Genomic DNA, 19,543 nt, shown 5'->3' on the forward strand with positions numbered 1-19,543 from the left:
ATAGAATTAGTCTTACAACTGACCTTTGGTGGTCTGGTGAGCAGAAAATTGGATACATGACTGTGACTGGTCATTTTATTGATTCAAAATGGCAGCTTCACAAAAGAGTTTTGTCTTTTAAGAATGTGCCGCCACCATATTCTGGGGAGGTTCATTGTAGGGAGTTGATTAATGTGATGGATGTAACACCCCTTAAAAATAAAAGGCGCACGTCCCTCTCTGTTGACCCGCCCATCCCCAAGTAAATGTGGGTTCTCCCACTCACACATTTGGGACGTTCGTCCCCGCCACTTGGCCCCCCCGTTTCCTAATCTTTTCTTCCAGTTTCCAGTTTTACGTATTAATACGATTACTTTTCCAGTTTCATCCAACAAATTTCATCGTTATCAACACAAAATTTATAACCCATCACGGACATAATTTCATAACATCAACGATCAATCCAAATCAAACAATTTTGGCATCACAAATTTAACACAGTAAATCATGCAAATTTTTCAAACATAACAGAGAATTCAATCGAAAACATAGAGACAATTAAAATTTTCCAAACCCACTTACAATCCATCATGTCCCTATTTATAGAGCAAGAACCCCACCCTTACCTTTGGATCGAAGGTTGCTCTAAATCGTCCCGACCGAAAATTCCCAAAATCTCTTCCTCACGTACTACTATGTTCTCCTAATTTTCCTCTTCTGCTAGTTTGCTCTCTCTTAATTTTGTGTTATGCACTGAATGTTTCTAAACCTTATAGCATTACCTCACTAAATCCACACTTGGGCCATAACTTTATCCCATGTGCAACACTCTTACAGTAAGCCTAAATAAATTTTATTTTATTAAAACTCCCTATCACCTCATATTTTACGGTCTAATTTAATTTGCTCTGAAAATTCCCAAAATAATACATGATACTCTAATAATATTTCTAAAACTAAAAATATTAAAAATCTCAATTAGTCATCGATCCACTATCTAGAACTAATATTGACTAAATCGTCCTAAAATATGAAAATTCCCCTAAACACTCCAAACGTCTAGATTAAGCGAGTAATCAAATTTCTGGGCGTTACAACTTTCCCCCACTTAAAAGATTTTCGTCCTCGAAAATTCATCTGATACCACCATCTTTAACTTCGTTCTAATTTCCAACTCTCCGACCCCCAAGTTGTGTTTGACAACACTCTAACTGCTATTCCTTCGAAACGACCAAACTCAACAAGGTTTAAATCTAACCTACTAATCATTCAACACAATCAGGAACGACGAAACAACTAGCAGCACCAATAATCAACGATGGTAATTACAAGTATTACTAATGAAATACGCACCTCCGACATTCCTGTCTTCATTAGCTGTCTGAGTTCCAGCTAAAGCGAACATTTTTCCACTGCCTGGTTCCCTCTCTAGTTTCTGACACTTGCTACTAAAATGCCCTTCTTCACCAAAGTTGAAACAAATAACTTCCTTATGCATACAATCAGTAGTTACAGGTCCTATCTTACCACAACGAATACATCTTTTCTCCCCAGCGGTACACACATCACTCTTGTGATCAGGTTCTCCACATTTGAAACAAACCACGCTAGCAGGAGCTCCTCCCCCACTAGTTCTCTTGCCATTAGTCACTTCTGCTTTTCCCTTTCCAACTGGAGCATCATAAGGTGTGCTACGGTTCTGCTTGCCTTTTCCATCCTTGACAATTTTTTAATGTGCATTATGATCTTCTTCATAAATCCTGCAACTATCAACCAAATCAGGAAAGATACGAATCTTCTAATACCCAACAGCTTTCTTGATCTCAGAGCGTAATCTGCTCTCAAACTTGATGCACTTTGAAAACTCAGCACCTGCTCCATCATAATACGGGTAAAACTTAGCCAACTCATTGAACTCTGCAGCATACTCTATCACTGACATATTCCCCTGTTTCAGCTCAAGGAGCTCAATCTCCTTCTTACTCGGAACATCTTCAGGATAATACTTCCTCAGAAACTCTCTGTGGAAAATAATCCAAGTGATCTCTTCACCAACAACTTCCAATCTCTAGCGAGTCTCTAGCCACCAGTCATCAACTTCGACTGTCAGCATATTAGTTCCATACCGAATCTTCTGCGCTTGAGTGTAGTCCATAACACGGAATATCCTCTCAATTTCCTTCAATCACTCCAATGCGCCATCAGGGTCATGCTTGCCCTTGAAGACCGACAGATTCTCTCTCTAGAAGGTTGCTAAACTGCGAGATCCAGCATTCTCATCAACATTTGGCTGATTTGCCAAAGCCTGAGCCATAGCCTCCAAAGCAGCAACAATCGCAACATCGTTTCTACCAGCCATCTCAACTAAGCACTACAACATAAACAACAATTAGATAGAAGCACTTAACAATACTCGATTGTTAGCTAACTACGACTCGACAATTGGCCAAACGGACCGACCTGCTTTGATACCACTAATGTAACACCCCTTAAAAATAAAAGGCGCACGTCCCTCTCTGTTGAGCCATCCAGACCCAAGTAAATGTGGGTTCTCCCACTCACACATTTGGGACGTCCGTCCCTGCCACTTGGGGCCCCCGTCTCTTAATCTTTTCTTCTAGTTTCCAGTTTAATACGATTATTTTTCTAGTTTCATCCAACAAATTTCATCGCTATCAACACAAAATTTATAACCCATCACATACATAATTTCATAACATCAACAATCAATCCAAATCAAACAATTTCGGCATCACAAATTTAAGACAGTAAATCATGCAAAATTTTCAAACATAACAGATAATTCAATCGAAAACATAGAGACAATTAAAATTTCCCAAACCCACATACAATCCATCATGTCCCTATTTATAGAGCAAGAACCCCACCTTTACCTTTGGATCGAAGGTTGCTCTAAATCGTCCCGACCGAAAATCCCCAAAATCTCTTCCTCACGTACTGCTATGTTCTCCTAATTTTCCTCTTCTGCTAGTTTGCTCTCTCTCAATTTTGTGTTATGCACTCAATGTTTCTAAACCCTATAGTATTACCTCACTAAATCCACACTTGGGCCATAACTCTGTCACACGTGCAACACTCTTACAATAAGCCCAAATAAATATTATTTTATTAAAACTCCTTATTTACTTATCACCTCATATTTTACGGTCTAATTTAATTTGCTCTGAAAATTCCCAAAATAATACACGACACTCTAATAATATTTCTAATACTAAAAATATTAAAAATCTCAATTAGATATCGATCCTCTATCTCAAACTAATACCGACTAAATCGTCCCAAAATATGAAAATTTTCCTAAACACTCCAAACGTCTAGATTAAGCGAGTAATCGAATTTTCGGGCGTTACAATGGATGATTGGGGTATAAGGGATAAGGCTGTATCAATTTATGTTGATAATGCTAGTGCAAATGATAATTGTATTGCTAGGTTGAAGAGAGATTATTCTGGTAGGACAAATCTACCACTGAACGGAAAGTTGTTTCATGTGAGATGTTATGCACACATTTTGAATTTGCTGGTTCAAGATGGTCTTGATATAATTAAGGAGACTGTTGATAAAATAAGAAATGGTGTCAAATACTTATTAAATTCTGAAACTAGATGCAAAGCTTTCAAGAAATTTATTGATGAGTTGCAACTTGAAGGCAAAAAATAGGTGTTGGATACTAAGACTAGGTGGAACTCCACTTGGTTGATGTTGTCCACTGCATACCATTATAGAGATGTCTGGCCTAGATATGCTGAATAAAATGGTGTATTTCTAAATTTTTTTCCTGATGCAAATGATTGGGAAAATGTTCATGATATTTGCAAGTTTTTGGAAGTTTTTGCTGATGTTACTTCTATTATTAGTGCCACATCTTACCCTACTGCTAACTTGTTTTTGGCTGAGCTGTACAGGGTTAAGGTTTTACTTGATAAACCTGTAAGTATATCTAATAATCCCCAGCTACAGGCCCTTGCTAGTGAGATGAAGGTGAAATTTGACAAATATTGGTCCGAGTCTAACACATTGATTTCTATTGGTGCTGTTCTAGATCCAAGGTATGATGATTTATATTGGTGCCTGTCTCTGCCTGTGATGAATTTTGAGGCAATTAGGTTGCTTAATTATGTTGTTTAATTAGGTTGCTTAATTATGTTGCTTAATTAGGTAGCCTAATTAGGTTGCAACTTTATGTGATGATTTATGAGGCCAATTTTGTGGGACTGAATTGTGTCTTGATTCAATTCTGATGTCTGTCTGCCTGTGATGATTTATGAGGCAAATTTTTTGTGACTGAATTGTTTCTGATTCTATTATTTTGCCTGTCTGCCTGTGATGATTTATGAGGCCAATTCTGTGTGACTGAATTGTGTCTAATTCAATTATGATGCATGTCTGCCTATGATGATTTTCTGAGGCCAATTTAGTGTGACTCAATTGTTTCTGATTAAATTATTTTGCACGTGTGCCTGTGATGATTTATAAGGCCAATTTGTTGTGACTCAATTGTATCTTGACTCAATTATGTTGCCTGTTTGCCTGTGATGATTTCTGAGACTTATTTTGTGTGACTGGCAACTAAATATGAAGAAGAGTTGGCAACTAACTTGAATTCTCTCTTCAAATTTTATCATGATACCTATGGAATAACAAATGATATATCCCCTGTATCTGGAACCCTTGAAGTAGGTTCTAGTTCTGGGTTTGTAAGGAGGAGTTTTGAGATGTTTTTAGAAACTGTTGTGAGTAGTAATTCAAAATCTGATCTTGAATTGTATCTTGAGGAGCCTCTATTGAAAGTTCCACAAAAATCAAAGTTTGATGCATTAACTTGATAGATGGGGAATGAAGCCAAGTATCCTGTTCTTAGTAAATTGGCAAAGGATATCCTAACTGTTCCAGTGATCACTGTTGCTTCTGAAGCAACTTTTAGTGTTGGTAAGAGGATTATTGATCCTAAACGATCTTCGATAAAAACTAAGACGGTTGAAATGGTTGTTTGTGGGGGTGATTGGGTGAAAGAGAGGTATGGAATCAAAAAGGGCTACACTACTAGTGTTCTTGAAAAACCACAAGATGAACCTTTATCGTATCATTTTGGTGAGGATCCGAATGTCGCTGCTTCTACAACTGTAGCTTGAAAATATTTTATGCCAATGATGACATTGTTCTGAGGCAAGAAAAATTGTAATCTTATTTTGTAGTTCTTTTAAAAACAATGCTTGAAGAATATTTGTGGGTGGCAAATCTTATTTTGAACAATGTTTTGTAATCCTTTTTTGAACATCTTATTTTGAAGTGTAATGTTAATATGCTATGTTATTTATTTGGTATGTATTCAGTATTTTTTTTCAACATTATTATATTAAAAGTGAATATAATTTAAGAAAAATTGGAATTATGGAAATATTTAAAAAATTCAATTATTTCGGGTGGACCGGGTATCCATCCTATTAAAATCAGTCCAATCTCGGTTCCACAAGACTTTCATCCAATAATTTGGTCCGGTTTCGGTTTACCCGAATGATTCGATCCGATTTGGGTTACTTTTTTTGGACCGTCACTATTATGGTCCGGTCCCGATTTATCGATAAGAACTTTGGTCTGACTCTCGGGACCCTTGATATCCGGACCGGCCCGGACCGATAACAGCCCTAGTGGTGATGACAGTGGACTGTGTTTCCAAACACACCATTAATTCTACTTGAAGCTAGAATTTGTAACTTCTGCCTTCAGAATTGATTATGGATGATTTTTATACCGTAATTTATTATTCAAATTACTTTTACATAAACTAGTGTCTTACCCGTGCATTCGCACGGGTACCCGTCGGTCTTGCGCATTGGGTTTTAGGGCACTTTAATAAAATAGGGAAAATGAATATATATGTGTGTGTTCATATAATAAGGTAAAATAATTTAAATAGGTTAAAAATATATGTTGGGCCTTATAGTTGGTTAATATATGTAAGTTAATAGGACATTAAAGTTTATTGGGCCTTAGATGGTTAGCCTTGGTGCAGAAAACCTAATTTTATTGTTAGACCTAATATGTTAATAGGCCCACATAAGAATCCTATTATTGTTATTGTTACATAACGTTGGCATTTAAAATTAAAGAAATGTTGCACTTCATAACTTTTCAACATGTTGGCAATCAAAGGTTGTGTCTTCTTAAGTCTGTCTTTGGCATTGTTGTTGTAACAAACGCAAAGGTTGTGTCTTCTTAAGTCTGTCTTTGGCATTGTTGCTTTAACAAACGCAGGGTTCGGTGATAAGTTTGAAGAACAAAATGTCACAGCCAAGAAGGTATCCTCTCCGAATGAGGTATGTGCATGTGTTACTGTTTATGTTGTTTGCAGAGTTTATTATAAGATATTCATCCATTTAGAGGTCGCAATGTTGTTTTGATTCCAGTTCACCCGATCGGTTGGAGTTGCAAACACCATGGAAGCGGCTCACAGTTGAGAGGATACTGAGTGGGTCACATGAGAATGAGGATGTTATGGAGGAATGGAAGAAACAACATGAAAGATTGAATCGTGTCGAAGATGCTGGTAAAGTTTCTGTAGAGGCTGCCAGTGTTGTCGAAAATAAAGGGTAATCTTTTTTTTTTTTGCATTGAATCCCATTTAACCTCCACAAAATTGAATGTGTTTCCCGAATAATGTGTTACAACTTAGTTTAATGAATAGTTTGTATGTTATTGTGTTGAAGGAATGATGGAGATGGGATAGGAAGTTCTGTGGGATTATCAGATACTGCTGATTTGAATGAATACATAATGATATCTTCTGATAGTGAGAGGTAAAGTTTATTTATAAGTGATAGGGAATATATTATAGTTATAGGTATATTGATGGTGTTGTGTTGGCATTGTGATGTAAATGTGGTGTTAATTTCAGGGAAATGAGTCCTATACAAGAGGAGCTGGAAGAAGCGTACTGGACTCGTGAAGTTCATGATGTAAAGAAGTTTTGCTCGAATGTTATGGTAAGCAGTGTTCAAAGTCTATAGTTGTTGGCACAATGGTGTTATACACAGAAGTAATGTAACTGATATTGTCTGTAAATGAGTGCAGCATATTCCTGCAGAAATAGTAGACAAATGTGGACTTGCTGGAATGTCAAAGATTACCCTCTATGATATGGACAACGGGTACCCATATGAGTGCAATGTGAAGAAGAGGCCAAAAAAAAATGAAACATATTTGTATGGAGAATGGTTTGACTATGTAAGGGCAGCTGAATTGAAAGAAGGAGATAAAGTGCACTTTGTGATTTATTACCCGCCAGTGTTAGATATTATGGTAACAGTGGAGCGCAGTGGTGATCGTTGATAGAGCTGTTGGTTAGGCAATGTTTGTGGTGGATGTATAGGACCGTTTTTTGGCAGTTTGGTTTGTATGGGAATTATCGTTTTGTTTTTTTGGTTGTAATGGTGGATGTGAACAAAGATTAACAATTATGGTACTATGTATGGTTTTAAATTAAATATTATCAATTTTGGTTGTAAGTTTCATCGAATGTGCCAAATCTGCCATGGTTTTATATGCAAAATTTATTACCAATCTGTTTTTAAATTAAGTATTGCTTATTATAAGTATTGAACAAGATTTCTATCAAAATTGATCAGAATAGGGTTCCTAATTTCATTATTGTTGGTATAAGTAGGGGTATGGGTCCTATAAATGGTAGGCTATTAAATCTAAATGGTGAACATACAACAATGGACTTATGAATAGTTGAAACTTCATTTTAATAGTATATGTTAAAGAGTAGTATGATAATATTAATTGGTTATAAAATAGTTGTAATGTGTTATATTATATTGGGATGTGAAAGATCAATTGGATTATGGGCAGTTAATGTTTTTCGTGAGGAATATAAATAAAATGAAAACTGTTTTGAAGTGATGTAAATGCAAAGAAGACTAATTAACAATTGCATTGAATTCTATTGGACGGTGGAAAAGTTGCAGGTATGTGAAGAGTCCATTTAGAGTGTTATATAAGTAATGTGTAGGAAGTTTGAAAGCACTAAAAACTGAAGCAGTCATCGTTACTCTGCAACCAATAGTGTAATCTGTGAACTTCTGAAAAGATGGAAGGAATAGTTGATCAAGCAATGAGAGGTAAAGGTAAACATGTCATTTGAAAGGTGGTTCTGTTACATTTTGAATTTAAATGTTATATATGGTTGCATGCAGGTGAAGAAAACTCGGTGAACCAAGTGAACCAAATGGCTGTGTGGAAAGCTGTCACTTCTGATAACTCTGTGTATGTTTGAATTAGCTTATGTTGAGTATACATTTTTATGCTTGAATTTAGAATGTTTGATAACACATTTATTTATTGACCATGTTGTTTGTCTGTATTATGTTTCAGATGCCAAGAACCTGATGGTGAGGATGTTAGTTGCCATGCAGAGCAGCCTGCTAAGTTACGATATTGTATCTGGAAGCAAGATGTGGCCAATGGGAAGATGGCTCAGTCATGTCTTCTTGTAAGTTATTGTTCGTTTTAAGCTTATTGTCTTTCCCTATCAGTTAATGGGATAATCTAATGTTGTTTTATATTAATATTGCAGGAAATTCCTGAGCATGTTGTGGCAAGTCGCTGGCTCCATGGAGCAAGGTTTGTAGATTTGGTTGACTGGGAAAGAGAAGTCAAGTATGAATGTGAAGTTCATCATACCGCAAAGGGTCAGATGTTCTTAGGGCGTGGTTGGTACAAATTTGCCAAGGAAAGGTGCTTGCTTGATGGAGACTCTATGGGTTTCAGCGTTAAGGATCCCGTCAGCAAGGAGATACTTGTAACAATGTTGAAAAATTGAAAAATGATGTAAAAGTTTGTTATAAGTATCTATCTATTAAACATTTTGTAATTCCCTGGTGGACTTAGCTCCACCTTTATATTAATATATAAGATTTTGGTATTTAGATGTTATGCTATAAATATATTACTTCTGTTACTTGCATTACTAATATGCTGTTAGTAATATATATTACTGCTGTTACTTGCATTACTAATATGCCGTTAGTAATATATATTATTGCTGTTACAGATTTACTGTGATTAATTTTTAAAACTTAGACATTGTTAAAAACTTCTTTATACACAACATTTATAGTTTTCCCCCTGAATTTCTTTTCTTCATCATGTATCAATATTTTGATTCCCTTTTTTGTTGTTACTCTTGACAATGCGACATAAATCTGGCCATGTGTGAATACATCTTTTGGTAAGTACAAACCAACGTTATCCAACGACTGTCCCTGTGATTTGTTGATTGTCATAGAATAGGAAACTATAATAGGGAACTGTCTCCTATTCAGTTTGAATGGCCATGGTGATTGGGATGGTGACATGTCCATTCGAGGTATGTAAACCAAATTTCTCAAACCTTTACCACCCATTATTGAAGCCTCGAGTACATGGGCTGCCATCTTTGTTATACACAGCCCTGTGCCGTCACACAAACCTTCTGATTGATCTATATTTCTCATGAGCATTATAGGTGTCCCAACCTTTAGTTTTAAGTGATGGTTTGGCAAACCTGATGTTCGGAGGGAACTTAGAAATTCTGGCGTGAGGATATCAACTACGGCTGGGTCATGAATCTCAGACTTGTCAACTGAATTTGCGTTGTAGTAGTCACGAATCTCTCCTGCATTGTTGACTGAACAGAATTAGTAAAAGCATAAAATCGATTAATATAATCCATTAAATTATATATTTTTGTTGCTTAACCTGGCATTAAGTTAAGTATATGGTCATTGATCTGATCAACAATCTCCAGTGTAGAGGCCAATATCGCTCGACTTTTAAGGTAATCAACACATTGGAAATTATTTATGAAATCAGGGTATGTGGTATTGACAATGGCCACAATTGGATCATCGAATTCTGTTATCAGAATATCAGGTGGTATGTTGATTTCGGCGGTGCCGTCATTAGGCTCAGATATTCGGCCCTCTCCTATTCTTAAAAGCCAATCTGAAAACTGTGCTATCTCATTTTTGTCAGTCTGTGTTGATCCTGTTCGTAGCCGCATGTTTCTTGTCAATGTTAATATCTCAACTGAATGCCATATGTAAGATGCATTTATGGCACAGTGTACAATATCGGAACGACTGCCTCTGGGGACGACAGGTAAATTCTGTCTGAAATCGCCACCGAAAACAACAACCTTTCCACCGAATACATCAGTTGAATTTTTGTTTGCACTCATAACATCTTTCAAAGTTCTGTCAAGCGATTCTATTGCATACTTATGCGCCATTGGTGCCTCATCCCATATTATAAGCTTTGTCTGTCGTAACATGTCTGCAACATCATCTTTTAATTCAACCTTGCAAGTAGAATTGTCCATAGTTGGTACCGGTATCCTGAACTTTGAATGTGCAGTTCTACCTCTTGGGAGTAACAATGATGCTATACCGCTAGTTGCAACAGTTAAACATATATCGTGTTTTGATCTTAAAGCTGTTGCGAGTGTTCTCCACATATATGTCTTTCCGATACCACCATAACCATGAAGGAAGAAAACGACAGGTTTCTGAGACTCCACAGCGTGGATGATTTTTTTCATAAATACCTCTTTGCTCATCTTAGGAACATAATATTGAGGGTAGAATAGTGTTAAAATAATTGATTCATAGAATTTCAAAGCGTAAAATAAAATGAATTTAATTGACGCAATAGTTACCTGTAAGTGCAGCAAACAGATTTTCAAATTCCGAGTTCAGTGACGCTGTATCATAATTACGCTCATCATATATGAGCCTGTTTCCCAACTGTTCAAGAACATAAGCATCCGGATATGGAATAGGACTAAAATCCTTTAGTGTCCTTCTATTTGCTTGAAGCAGTTTCTCAATTTCTATTAAAGTCAAATTTTGTAACTCTTCTTGTGTGAGGACCAATTCTGCATTGATATGAGAAATTGACTTATAATACTGTTGGTAAGTCATCTGTAGGTTGTTATTAAGAAATTGTGTTGTTTGCTATTTTATTATGTCTAACAAACCTGGATTTGCAGCCAATGTTCTTTGTGTATGTAAGACACCATCAGATAATAGGAGCCAAGTTTGTTCCCAAACATGTGCAGGGCGATTAACAACACCAGACAAAAGCATGATAACAAATAGTTTTCGAAGAAAATGACCAGTCCCCCAATGACTTGCCTCCTTTATAGCAGCTATGTATTCTTTGTCGTCTTCAAGAAATCCCATTGCAAAGCATGCATCTTTGAATGTATCATACTGGATGTTATCCACGGTCCTGATTTCCTCATAAGTTGTTGGTCCTTTTGCCACTGTCAACATCATGCGTAGGTAAAACAGTTCACCAGTTGTTGGGGGAACCCATATGAGACGTCCAATGGTGAAGCCTTTTTTCCGCGGTTTCCATTCTCTCTGTTTTTTGTGATAAACAAACTTTGAGACAAATTGACCATAAGTTAATTTTTGTGCCTCTTCATATTTAGCATTTGCCACCAGCCATGCAGTAAACATTGATTCAGTCACACTTGCAGTTTCCAGCACATTTTCCATGCGTGCATAATCTGTATAGTATATAGGTTTCTCCCCAACCAAATGATAGAACATACGTTCCACAGCTGGTTTTCTGCCATGAATATTGTAAGAGTAAATGCGCCAGCATGCTTCACTAGGAGAGACATACCTGCAGTCGAGATATTGTTGGATTTCATCAACAGGTTGATTGCTATTTGTTGAAACTGCTGCTGTTATTCTGTCATAGCCTTTATTGATATATTTGAAAAGATATTTTATGGAAGTACTCTGATTACACCATTCCATGTTTATATGTGCCTGGTATTTCATAAGAAATCTGGTGTTATATGGAACCACATGTCTGTTGTCCAAGGTGATACCATTTTTTTCAATAGTGAAGGCTTTTGATCTTCTCCTATACAGTGGATATCCCTCTGCATCAACAATAGTGTGTTCAATAAACTTTTTGGGATAGTATTTAGAACATCGTCCATTCTTCATACATTGTGAGGTCACGCGCGCAAGGCCACATGGTCCATGCATCATATGTGCCTTAACCAATTTGTATAAATTGGGATGAACAGTCGGGTCGGGAATTTCAGCAGAAATGATCTTGTCTATGTCAGATGGTGTTGGGTATTTGCTCTGAGGGTGTAGGAATATCAAGATGTGAGCATGTGGCAATCCCCGCTTTTGGAATTCAATGGTGTACATATCTATTAAATTGAAAGTTAGTTTGATGTAATATTTTGGTACTACACAGACACATGATTGAAAAGTAGTATAATTAAATGAAACAACTTACATGCAATCACTTTTCCAACGACATGGTGTTTTGTAATATCATCCATGAGGGTATCAAACTTTATTTTGAAAACTTTTGAAATGATATCTGGCCTATCATGGGGTTGTAGACCTGTTCCTGACAATGCTCTTTTAATTTCAGGCTAATTTGGGTTGCAGGTAAAAGTAACAAATAAATCAAGGAATCCCAATCGACTTGAAATGACCATACCGTCAAAATATAGTTGATCCATATATCTCTTGCTACCAACAAATGTTGATGGCAGAACAACTCGTTTTCCTCGCTTTTGGTGTTCGTTTCTTCTATCGCCATCAGTTTGAGCGGTCAAATTATTATATTTGCCCACTCTTAACTTCGATTGATTATCTCTCAACCAATTCAGTCGTTCGGATTCCATCATAGCATAGTCGTCGACTAAGAATTGTTGAAATAGGCGTCTTGAGTAAAGTAGTGTTTTGGCCTCTTTGCGACGTTGTTGTAACCGGTAAGAAAACCAATCCTTAATGCTTTGACGGTTTCTCCTAGTGACCTCAGTTTCATGGCGATATCTGTGCATTATATTTTTCCTGTAACCATCTTCCCCATAAGGAAATATAAGAGGATACTGATAAGCCAAATATGCTGGGTGAAACTCATCTATTCGTTGCAAACCACCATTGCGACGCTGAATTAAGATGTCCCTTTTATCAGCAGAATCAATGTCTCCCACAATGAGTGCAGCCACTTCTGAGACAGTAGGTTTGTTGTAAACACGACCATCTTCGGATCTATCAGAAATAAGCCTGAGTTTTAAATCTGTGAAAGAACTTGTCCTTAAAACATCCTTTGCCATTCTAAAAGCTTTGGCATGAACATTGTGCTCATCTAACATCATCTTGAGCTTATTGACAATCGGGCGCTCGATGCCTTTGTTGTCCCTGTTTATTTTTCGCAGTCATAAATAAATAGTTTAACAAAATATTTTTATAAAACAATTGTGTAATTATGTCTGAGTAAGCTTACTTGAAACATTTTATTTTGTGTTCAACTTCATTGTCCGTGTCATAGATGTATAATTGAGCATATTGCGGAGGTTGCCCGGTTTCTGGCAGTAGTGTACCAATTCGATGACAGGTCTGACCCTGCAGTCTCAAAGTAGGGGGTCCTCCTCTTTTAGAGTATGTTGTGTCAAACTTCATTCCAGGGGAAGTGAAGGAGAACATTGCGTTGTATGTTCGTATGTTAGCCTGGTAGTTTTTACTATCTGAATATGTTTTATTAAATAGAAGATCTTGCAACACCTGTGGAGGTTGTTCAAGGAACGGGAGAACAATTTTTCCTCCACGGCAGCAACGATAAAAGCGAGGAGTTGCTGTAATTTCGTGTCTATTCACTTTTTCTTGGTACCACATACATGATTGGCAGTGTGCGCATTCATAATTTTGGTCGCCAATATCGTAATATTCTGAAAGAAGAAAGCACAATACTGAATATGTCGATTAACAGAAGAAGTGTACATCATTTGGTTATCAGTGTATGATATGGAAATACCTTGAAGATGGGCCTCCTGTAATTGTGCCGGGACTGAATCTTCGTCATAGTCGGAACTATTAGAAGAATTTAAATTATTGTCAGAGTTGGAGTCATCATTGTCCTGATAATGAGATCCAACAGACATATTATGATTTGAGGTAGATGGATGTTCCATGGACTGACTTGACATATTATAATTTGAAGTAGATGCATGATCCATGTTCTGACTTTGACTAACAATGTTGTTTGTATTTTGAACCCTACTAACTTCAGTATTGAACAAATTTCTCAATCTTTTTCTGTTATCCAATATTATCTTCCTTCTCTTTCTAGCCATAGTCGTTTCAATAGTGGTTTCATATGTTGCAGAGGATGTAAAATTATGATTTAAATGGGAAGTGAGGTTGCTTGATCTGACACGGTTTCGATAATCCCTCTTTGCTTTAAGAATAAGCTTTCTCCTCTTTCTTGCAATGGATGTTTGAGGAGCAGTGTTTTTAACAACATCTGTTACCATCACAAACACAAAAGTAGGATGAATAATAATACTACAAATAAGATTGATTTGTATAGATTTATGCACACAATATGAGGTGTATAGCATGCTACTTCATGGCTTTGAATACTAAAAGTTTACAGTTTCCAATTGAAGGGGAATTGGTGGGTTAAAATGTCATGAATGCAGTGTTGATTTTAATTTTTCTTTCATACTTGAATATATATGAAGTTGGAACTGAATATGAATAGAATGATAGTTATAGATTTAAATTACCACTTATCCCTCCCTTATAACTGTTGTGTGTGTTAAATGTATTTAATTTAATCTATACAGGTTATTTATAATATTTTATTTGATGGATGTGTTACTATTTTAAAAAGACTTTAAGTAAAAACTAATATTATAAGTAAATAGAAACTGAACAGTTAACCCACTCTCTGCATGTACCAAGTACTTGTTTCCTATTGCACTGAATAGAAGTTTAGCATTGCAACTGCTTGCGTTTAGGGTTTTCGACAATGGCATCTTCACACGGTGGTCCTTCTGTGCGGATTCCCTCTGATGATGAAAATGATTTCAGGTATGAGCAGTTAATTTTATTTCACCTTTGCTTTGCCGTACAAAATAGGGTATATTGGTATACAAAATATGGTAGTGTGGTAATAACAGTTAACAACATTTAGTGATGGGTGTAGTATTAATATACTTTAATGTTGTATTATGTGTGATATTTGTCAAGAAATCAAATGCGACTGAATGACTATTGTGGTTTTTTATTGTTGGATTGTATAGCCCGTCGTTGCTCGGTATATGACTATTGCTTAGTAAAGAATGCTTCATATGCGGTTCGTTTTTAATCCATATTTGATGTTGAAACAGCGATGATCAGGCAATGGAAATCATAGAAGAATTGGTAAAGGAAACAGGGTACGATCCTAAGGTGGAAAGAAAACGCAGGAATAAACAGCGCAATGTCATCCCTGGTCGTGTTGTGTCGAATGTTGATGTTGGCACACAAAATAGCGCAAGTGTTAAAAGCAATCCCAATGCAGGACCTATAAAGGTAAAAGAGGAATCAACAGACATTAACACAAATGAAATCAAAGTTACAGAAGTTGGTGAAGCAAGTGGATCAAAAGAGGGTAAGAAACAAAAGGGTAAAGCGGTGAAAAAAGCAAAGGTGGGTACAGACATTACTGTAGACAGTTCTACAGGGGCTCAAATTTTTTTCTGGAACACCCATATTACAAATGCTAAATCTACACAGCAGAATGTAATGGTAAGGAGATATTTGAATATGAGCATCATGTTATTGAAAATGTAAATAGTATATAATGTTAATAGTTTCCTTATTTCCTGTATGCAGCATTTCCCTAAGGAAATCGCCAAAAGATGTCTCCGTCGCTTTCAAGATGAAATTAACCTGCTGGATGTGAGGACGAAGAACATTGTTACCTGTCAGGTTCACAAAGCTAACAGAAAGGGAATACCCCAGCCATATGAAAAGTACATGGCCCTAGGATGGTACGAATTCGCCAAATCTCTTAACCTGCGTAATGGGGATACAATAGCTTGGAGTATGTTGCGATTCTCTCTGTATATCTATGTGAAGGTTGAAAGACAATGAAGAAACTGTTGCTATTAGCTAACCCTGTACTATACCTGAATTTTAATGGTTATATTATATGTTCGGAATGTTATTTTGGTACATTGTGTTATATATATTCTGCTACATGTTATTTTGTAAGCACTTTAACCAAAATGGGAACACAGTAATATTGTGACCATTAGAAGATCTAATGTATAATCGTTTTCGGGACAAATTTTTGAAGTTCTCCTATTATATTCTATTAATCCCATCTGATATGCTGTTAGTTAAAATGAAATCTGTCCCATAATATTGTATCAACATTATACTAAGATCAGACATAAAATTATTTATTGATAGTTAACATAGTCAAATGTTAAAAGTTCTGGTGTTTGTTTGTGAGGCACAATCAATGTTTTAGTTTACAATGTAATGACAGAAAGCTTAGGTTTTGCTAATCCAAACAAACCATTCTTTGCGACATGATTATTGTAACTACATGCAGTAGAATATTCATTAGTATATCACGGTCAACTTCGGATCGATATGAAATAATAAAAAGAATAAAAAAAGGTTTATATTGTAAGGTACAGTTAAAATGGAATGTTCGATATATGTTCGAAAAGAATCAAAATAATTAATAATAATATATATAATATGTAGTTGAATTTGAATCATTTGAATATAATAAGACACACAAACCATAGATAATTCTTAAATCAAAATGAACATAACAGAAGCACATAGCCAGCATCCATGCACTAATTATTACAGAAAACGAAATCACACACATGATTAAAAGCAAAGGAAACTAACATCCAGTTTTTATAACAAACACCTAAACAAAACACACACGAAATAACAATAGATCTAATCAATCTTCTCCATTTTAATTATCTTCTTTAGCTTGTTTGATGACAGTTCTCCATCATGTAATCCGTCCAAATCAGTGGATTCACTTGATGTAGCAGGAAGATGCCTCTTACCACCAGGTGTGACAGCATCAGGCTTGTGCTCAGATGTAATTTCCAGGTCCTGCAAGGCCACGATGAAGACTATTAGTTAGGAATATTGATATAAATGTAAGTAGGTAAGTGTGTTGCAGTGAAACTTACTGTAACCAATTCAGAGTCTTCATTGGCATCTGTTTTAGCCTCATCAACACTCTCTTTAATCTATATATAGTTAAACACAGTTTTCAGTATAATATAATCACAGGAAAAGGAAAAAAATGCATACACAGTTTAAAATTTCTACCTCCAAAGTCTCAGGTATGGCAGTTTGGATTGGAATAAGTTCCTTGAGAATTTTCCAAAGAAAATCAAAATCAGGCAAAAAATTGTTATAATATGAAGTCCTCTTTTATAAACCAAATGTCAGTTTATAAGAGCTGACCTCATCTGTTCCCCATTTTTACTTAAGTTGCTGGATAATAGGATCATTTTTTATAATCATAACGACGGAACAGTTCTTCCAGCGTGGATGCCACTTAACCTTCATAGCCATTTCCAACTTCAACAACTGATCAAGTGCTAACGGAAAGTCCAATGGATCAGTAATTCCACCCTATTTAAACAACTGGCCATATTAGTGTACACAGAGTATCGGAAAGTACATTCTAATTCGTCTGCACAATATAAATATAACCTGAATCATAGTGTTACGAAGTTGGGATGCAGATAAACCCAACAACATTTCACATTCTCTGTTCCAGAAAACAAAATTGCAGCTTTTGCCCCCATGAGTAACCTCAATCTCAATCTTATACCTGAACATCACAAGAAGTCGTTCCGTTAAAAAAACAGACAACATAGAAACATCACAAACACGACAGAAACAACATATATTAGGTGAGAACAACTAAAACCTAAGGACTTCAGCCATGGTTTCATGACCAGCTTCACACTCAAAGGGGGGGCTGTCCCCACGCGCTATAGATTGACACATATGACAGGCACGATAGTACCATCCAAACGGAGACGCTACTAATAATTTTGTTGTAGCGACAGTAGCACAAAATGTAACCTGGGCAAATAGCAGCCAAAATCAGAAATAAGTGACGCACTAAATGATGAGGTTATAATTATGATAATATAGGAAAATAGAAAGACATACATCCGTAAGTTGAATAATCTCAGCAATAGGCAAAACAACAACCTTTGAGAACAATTTTTGCACAGGAGTCAGCTGTTGATTTTCAGAGCTTTGGGAGGAATATTGGGAATTCCCTCCGAGTTGTTCAGACAGGGTTACCCTGCTCTCCTCAGGCATTCTGCAGAGCATGGATCATTATCAAATTCATACATGAAAAAAATAATTGCACATAGTGGATGACACTGTCAACATACCTATCAATAAAGTCTTTCATGACAGGAAAATCAGCATCAACACATAAAAGGGTCACATTGTAGGTGTTTGTCACAGACAGAGGATACTTTCCTGCAAATTCAAATTATACCTTGTCAATATATTTATCACAGATTTTGTAGTTTTAGTATTAATTTAAAAAATAAGTCATGGAATAACCTTCTTCCTTTACTTTGGCATATTGAAGCAACACAACTGTAGGGAGTGATGCAGCAACCCTAACTTTGTTAAACTTGATGAACTGATCCGCGTATGATTCCCACAGAGTACAGTTCAACATGTTGTTGCTAAACCATGATCACAACACATTAAGATATATAACATGATTCATATATCAGGTAGTCTAATGTATAAAAAAAACAATCATGTGGTCACGCAACATCATGCTAATTTGCTGCTTCTTTGCGCCCGACTCAGTCGGTGCATAACCAATACTATCCACCATTCCAACGACATCTGAAATAAATTTATTAATTTCACACGGCTAAAATGCATCAAAACATGAGATAATAAAACAGCCAAAAACTATACTCACGAATCAGAACATGTTTGTCAAACCTCCCTGTTATGATGTCCGAAAAACTTGTAAATAAAATCGATTTCGGGGGTATCTCATGTTTGTCTTCATCAAGAACAGACGTTCCAGCAGTAAACTTGATCATATATTTGTGTCCTGATGCCCTGAACGCCAGAACATAAGGCACCACCTTAAAATTAGATACAGTATAAGTATGCCCTAATAAGCATTTTTCGGTGAACACCGACACGTGCGGTGCTGGAACAACAACATGAATATCATCTCCCTGCGCCAGAAACCAAAAAATGATTCAAACTATACAAACATAGGTAAATGATAAACATACTGAAACATAAACAGGGTAATCACCAATTTGTCAACAAAGATCATTTCAAAATGTTCCTTGTTGTTGGAGACAACATTCCATCTGTGGTGTATCCTAACAACAATCTTCTAAAGCTCTTTTCCATCATTGATCTCTGCTATTCTCTCAACAGGCCTTGACATGATAATGCAAATTCACACTGCACTGAATGATAACCGCAGAAGTTAGCAAGCATGGAAAGAGAAGAATGAAATCACTGATAAATAGACAAACCATTTAAACAGGTAATTACTGCAATTGTGCAGTTTGGAACGTGGATAGGCACACAATGATGGACCTTACATAACTGCAACAGCATGAGAAGCTGGGAGGGTGAAACTCCCACAGCAATAACTGCCGCAGCCCACCATGCAGATGAATGAT

The 19,543-nt window shown here is 36.3% G+C and overlaps 3 protein-coding genes across 3 annotated transcripts; all 3 read right to left on the reverse strand.

The window, feature by feature from the left end:
* Nucleotides 1-1,291: 1,291 nt before the first annotated feature.
* Nucleotides 1,292-2,134, reverse strand: LOC131650317 (uncharacterized). Its single transcript, XM_058920030.1, has 3 exons — nucleotides 2,106-2,134; nucleotides 1,790-2,000; nucleotides 1,292-1,696 (listed from the first exon to the last, which is right to left on the reverse strand). The coding sequence occupies exons 1-3, from the start codon at nucleotides 2,132-2,134 to the stop codon at nucleotides 1,292-1,294; spliced, it is 645 nt and encodes a 214-aa protein (XP_058776013.1).
* A 6,946-nt stretch (nucleotides 2,135-9,080) lies between these two features.
* Nucleotides 9,081-10,600, reverse strand: LOC131650318 (uncharacterized). Its single transcript, XM_058920031.1, has 2 exons — nucleotides 9,742-10,600; nucleotides 9,081-9,658 (listed from the first exon to the last, which is right to left on the reverse strand). The coding sequence occupies exons 1-2, from the start codon at nucleotides 10,598-10,600 to the stop codon at nucleotides 9,081-9,083; spliced, it is 1,437 nt and encodes a 478-aa protein (XP_058776014.1).
* A 6,181-nt stretch (nucleotides 10,601-16,781) lies between these two features.
* On the reverse strand, nucleotides 16,782-19,530 carry LOC131650319 (uncharacterized). Its single transcript, XM_058920032.1, has 11 exons — nucleotides 19,463-19,530; nucleotides 19,295-19,376; nucleotides 18,837-19,081; nucleotides 18,438-18,565; nucleotides 18,260-18,350; nucleotides 18,027-18,183; nucleotides 17,878-17,936; nucleotides 17,559-17,679; nucleotides 17,406-17,477; nucleotides 17,027-17,086; nucleotides 16,782-16,946 (listed from the first exon to the last, which is right to left on the reverse strand). Exons 1-11 carry the CDS (start codon nucleotides 19,528-19,530, stop codon nucleotides 16,782-16,784), a joined length of 1,248 nt encoding a protein of 415 aa, XP_058776015.1.
* Nucleotides 19,531-19,543: the final 13 nt, after the last annotated feature.

Source organism: Vicia villosa, linkage group LG2, assembly GCF_029867415.1.
Source record: "Vicia villosa cultivar HV-30 ecotype Madison, WI linkage group LG2, Vvil1.0, whole genome shotgun sequence".
NCBI lineage: Eukaryota > Viridiplantae > Streptophyta > Magnoliopsida > Fabales > Fabaceae > Vicia > Vicia villosa.

Bases quoted from the DNA above. Each gene is read 5' to 3' on its own strand.
- LOC131650317 (XM_058920030.1), bottom strand. From the start codon at position 2,134: ATGGACTACACTCAAGCGCAGAAGATTCG. The intron at 2,001-2,105 runs GTATGGAACTAA...TATTTTCCACAG, and splicing joins ACTCAAGCGCAGAAGATTCG to AGAGTTTCTGAGGAAGTATT. The intron at 1,697-1,789 runs GTTGGGTATTAG...AAAATTGTCAAG, and splicing joins GCTCTGAGATCAAGAAAGCT to GATGGAAAAGGCAAGCAGAA.
- LOC131650318 (XM_058920031.1), bottom strand. From the start codon at position 10,600: ATGAGCAAAGAGGTATTTATGAAAAAAATCATCCACGCTGTGGAGTCT. The intron at 9,659-9,741 runs GTTAAGCAACAA...TCAACAATGCAG, and splicing joins TATACTTAACTTAATGCCAG to GAGAGATTCGTGACTACTAC.
- LOC131650319 (XM_058920032.1), bottom strand. From the start codon at position 19,530: ATGGTGGGCTGCGGCAGTTATTGCTGTGGGAGTTTCACCCTCCCAGCT. The intron at 19,377-19,462 runs GTAAGGTCCATC...TCTATTTATCAG, and splicing joins TCTCATGCTGTTGCAGTTAT to TGATTTCATTCTTCTCTTTC. The intron at 18,566-18,836 runs GTTTGACAAACA...ATCATGGTTTAG, and splicing joins TCGGACATCATAACAGGGAG to CAACAACATGTTGAACTGTA.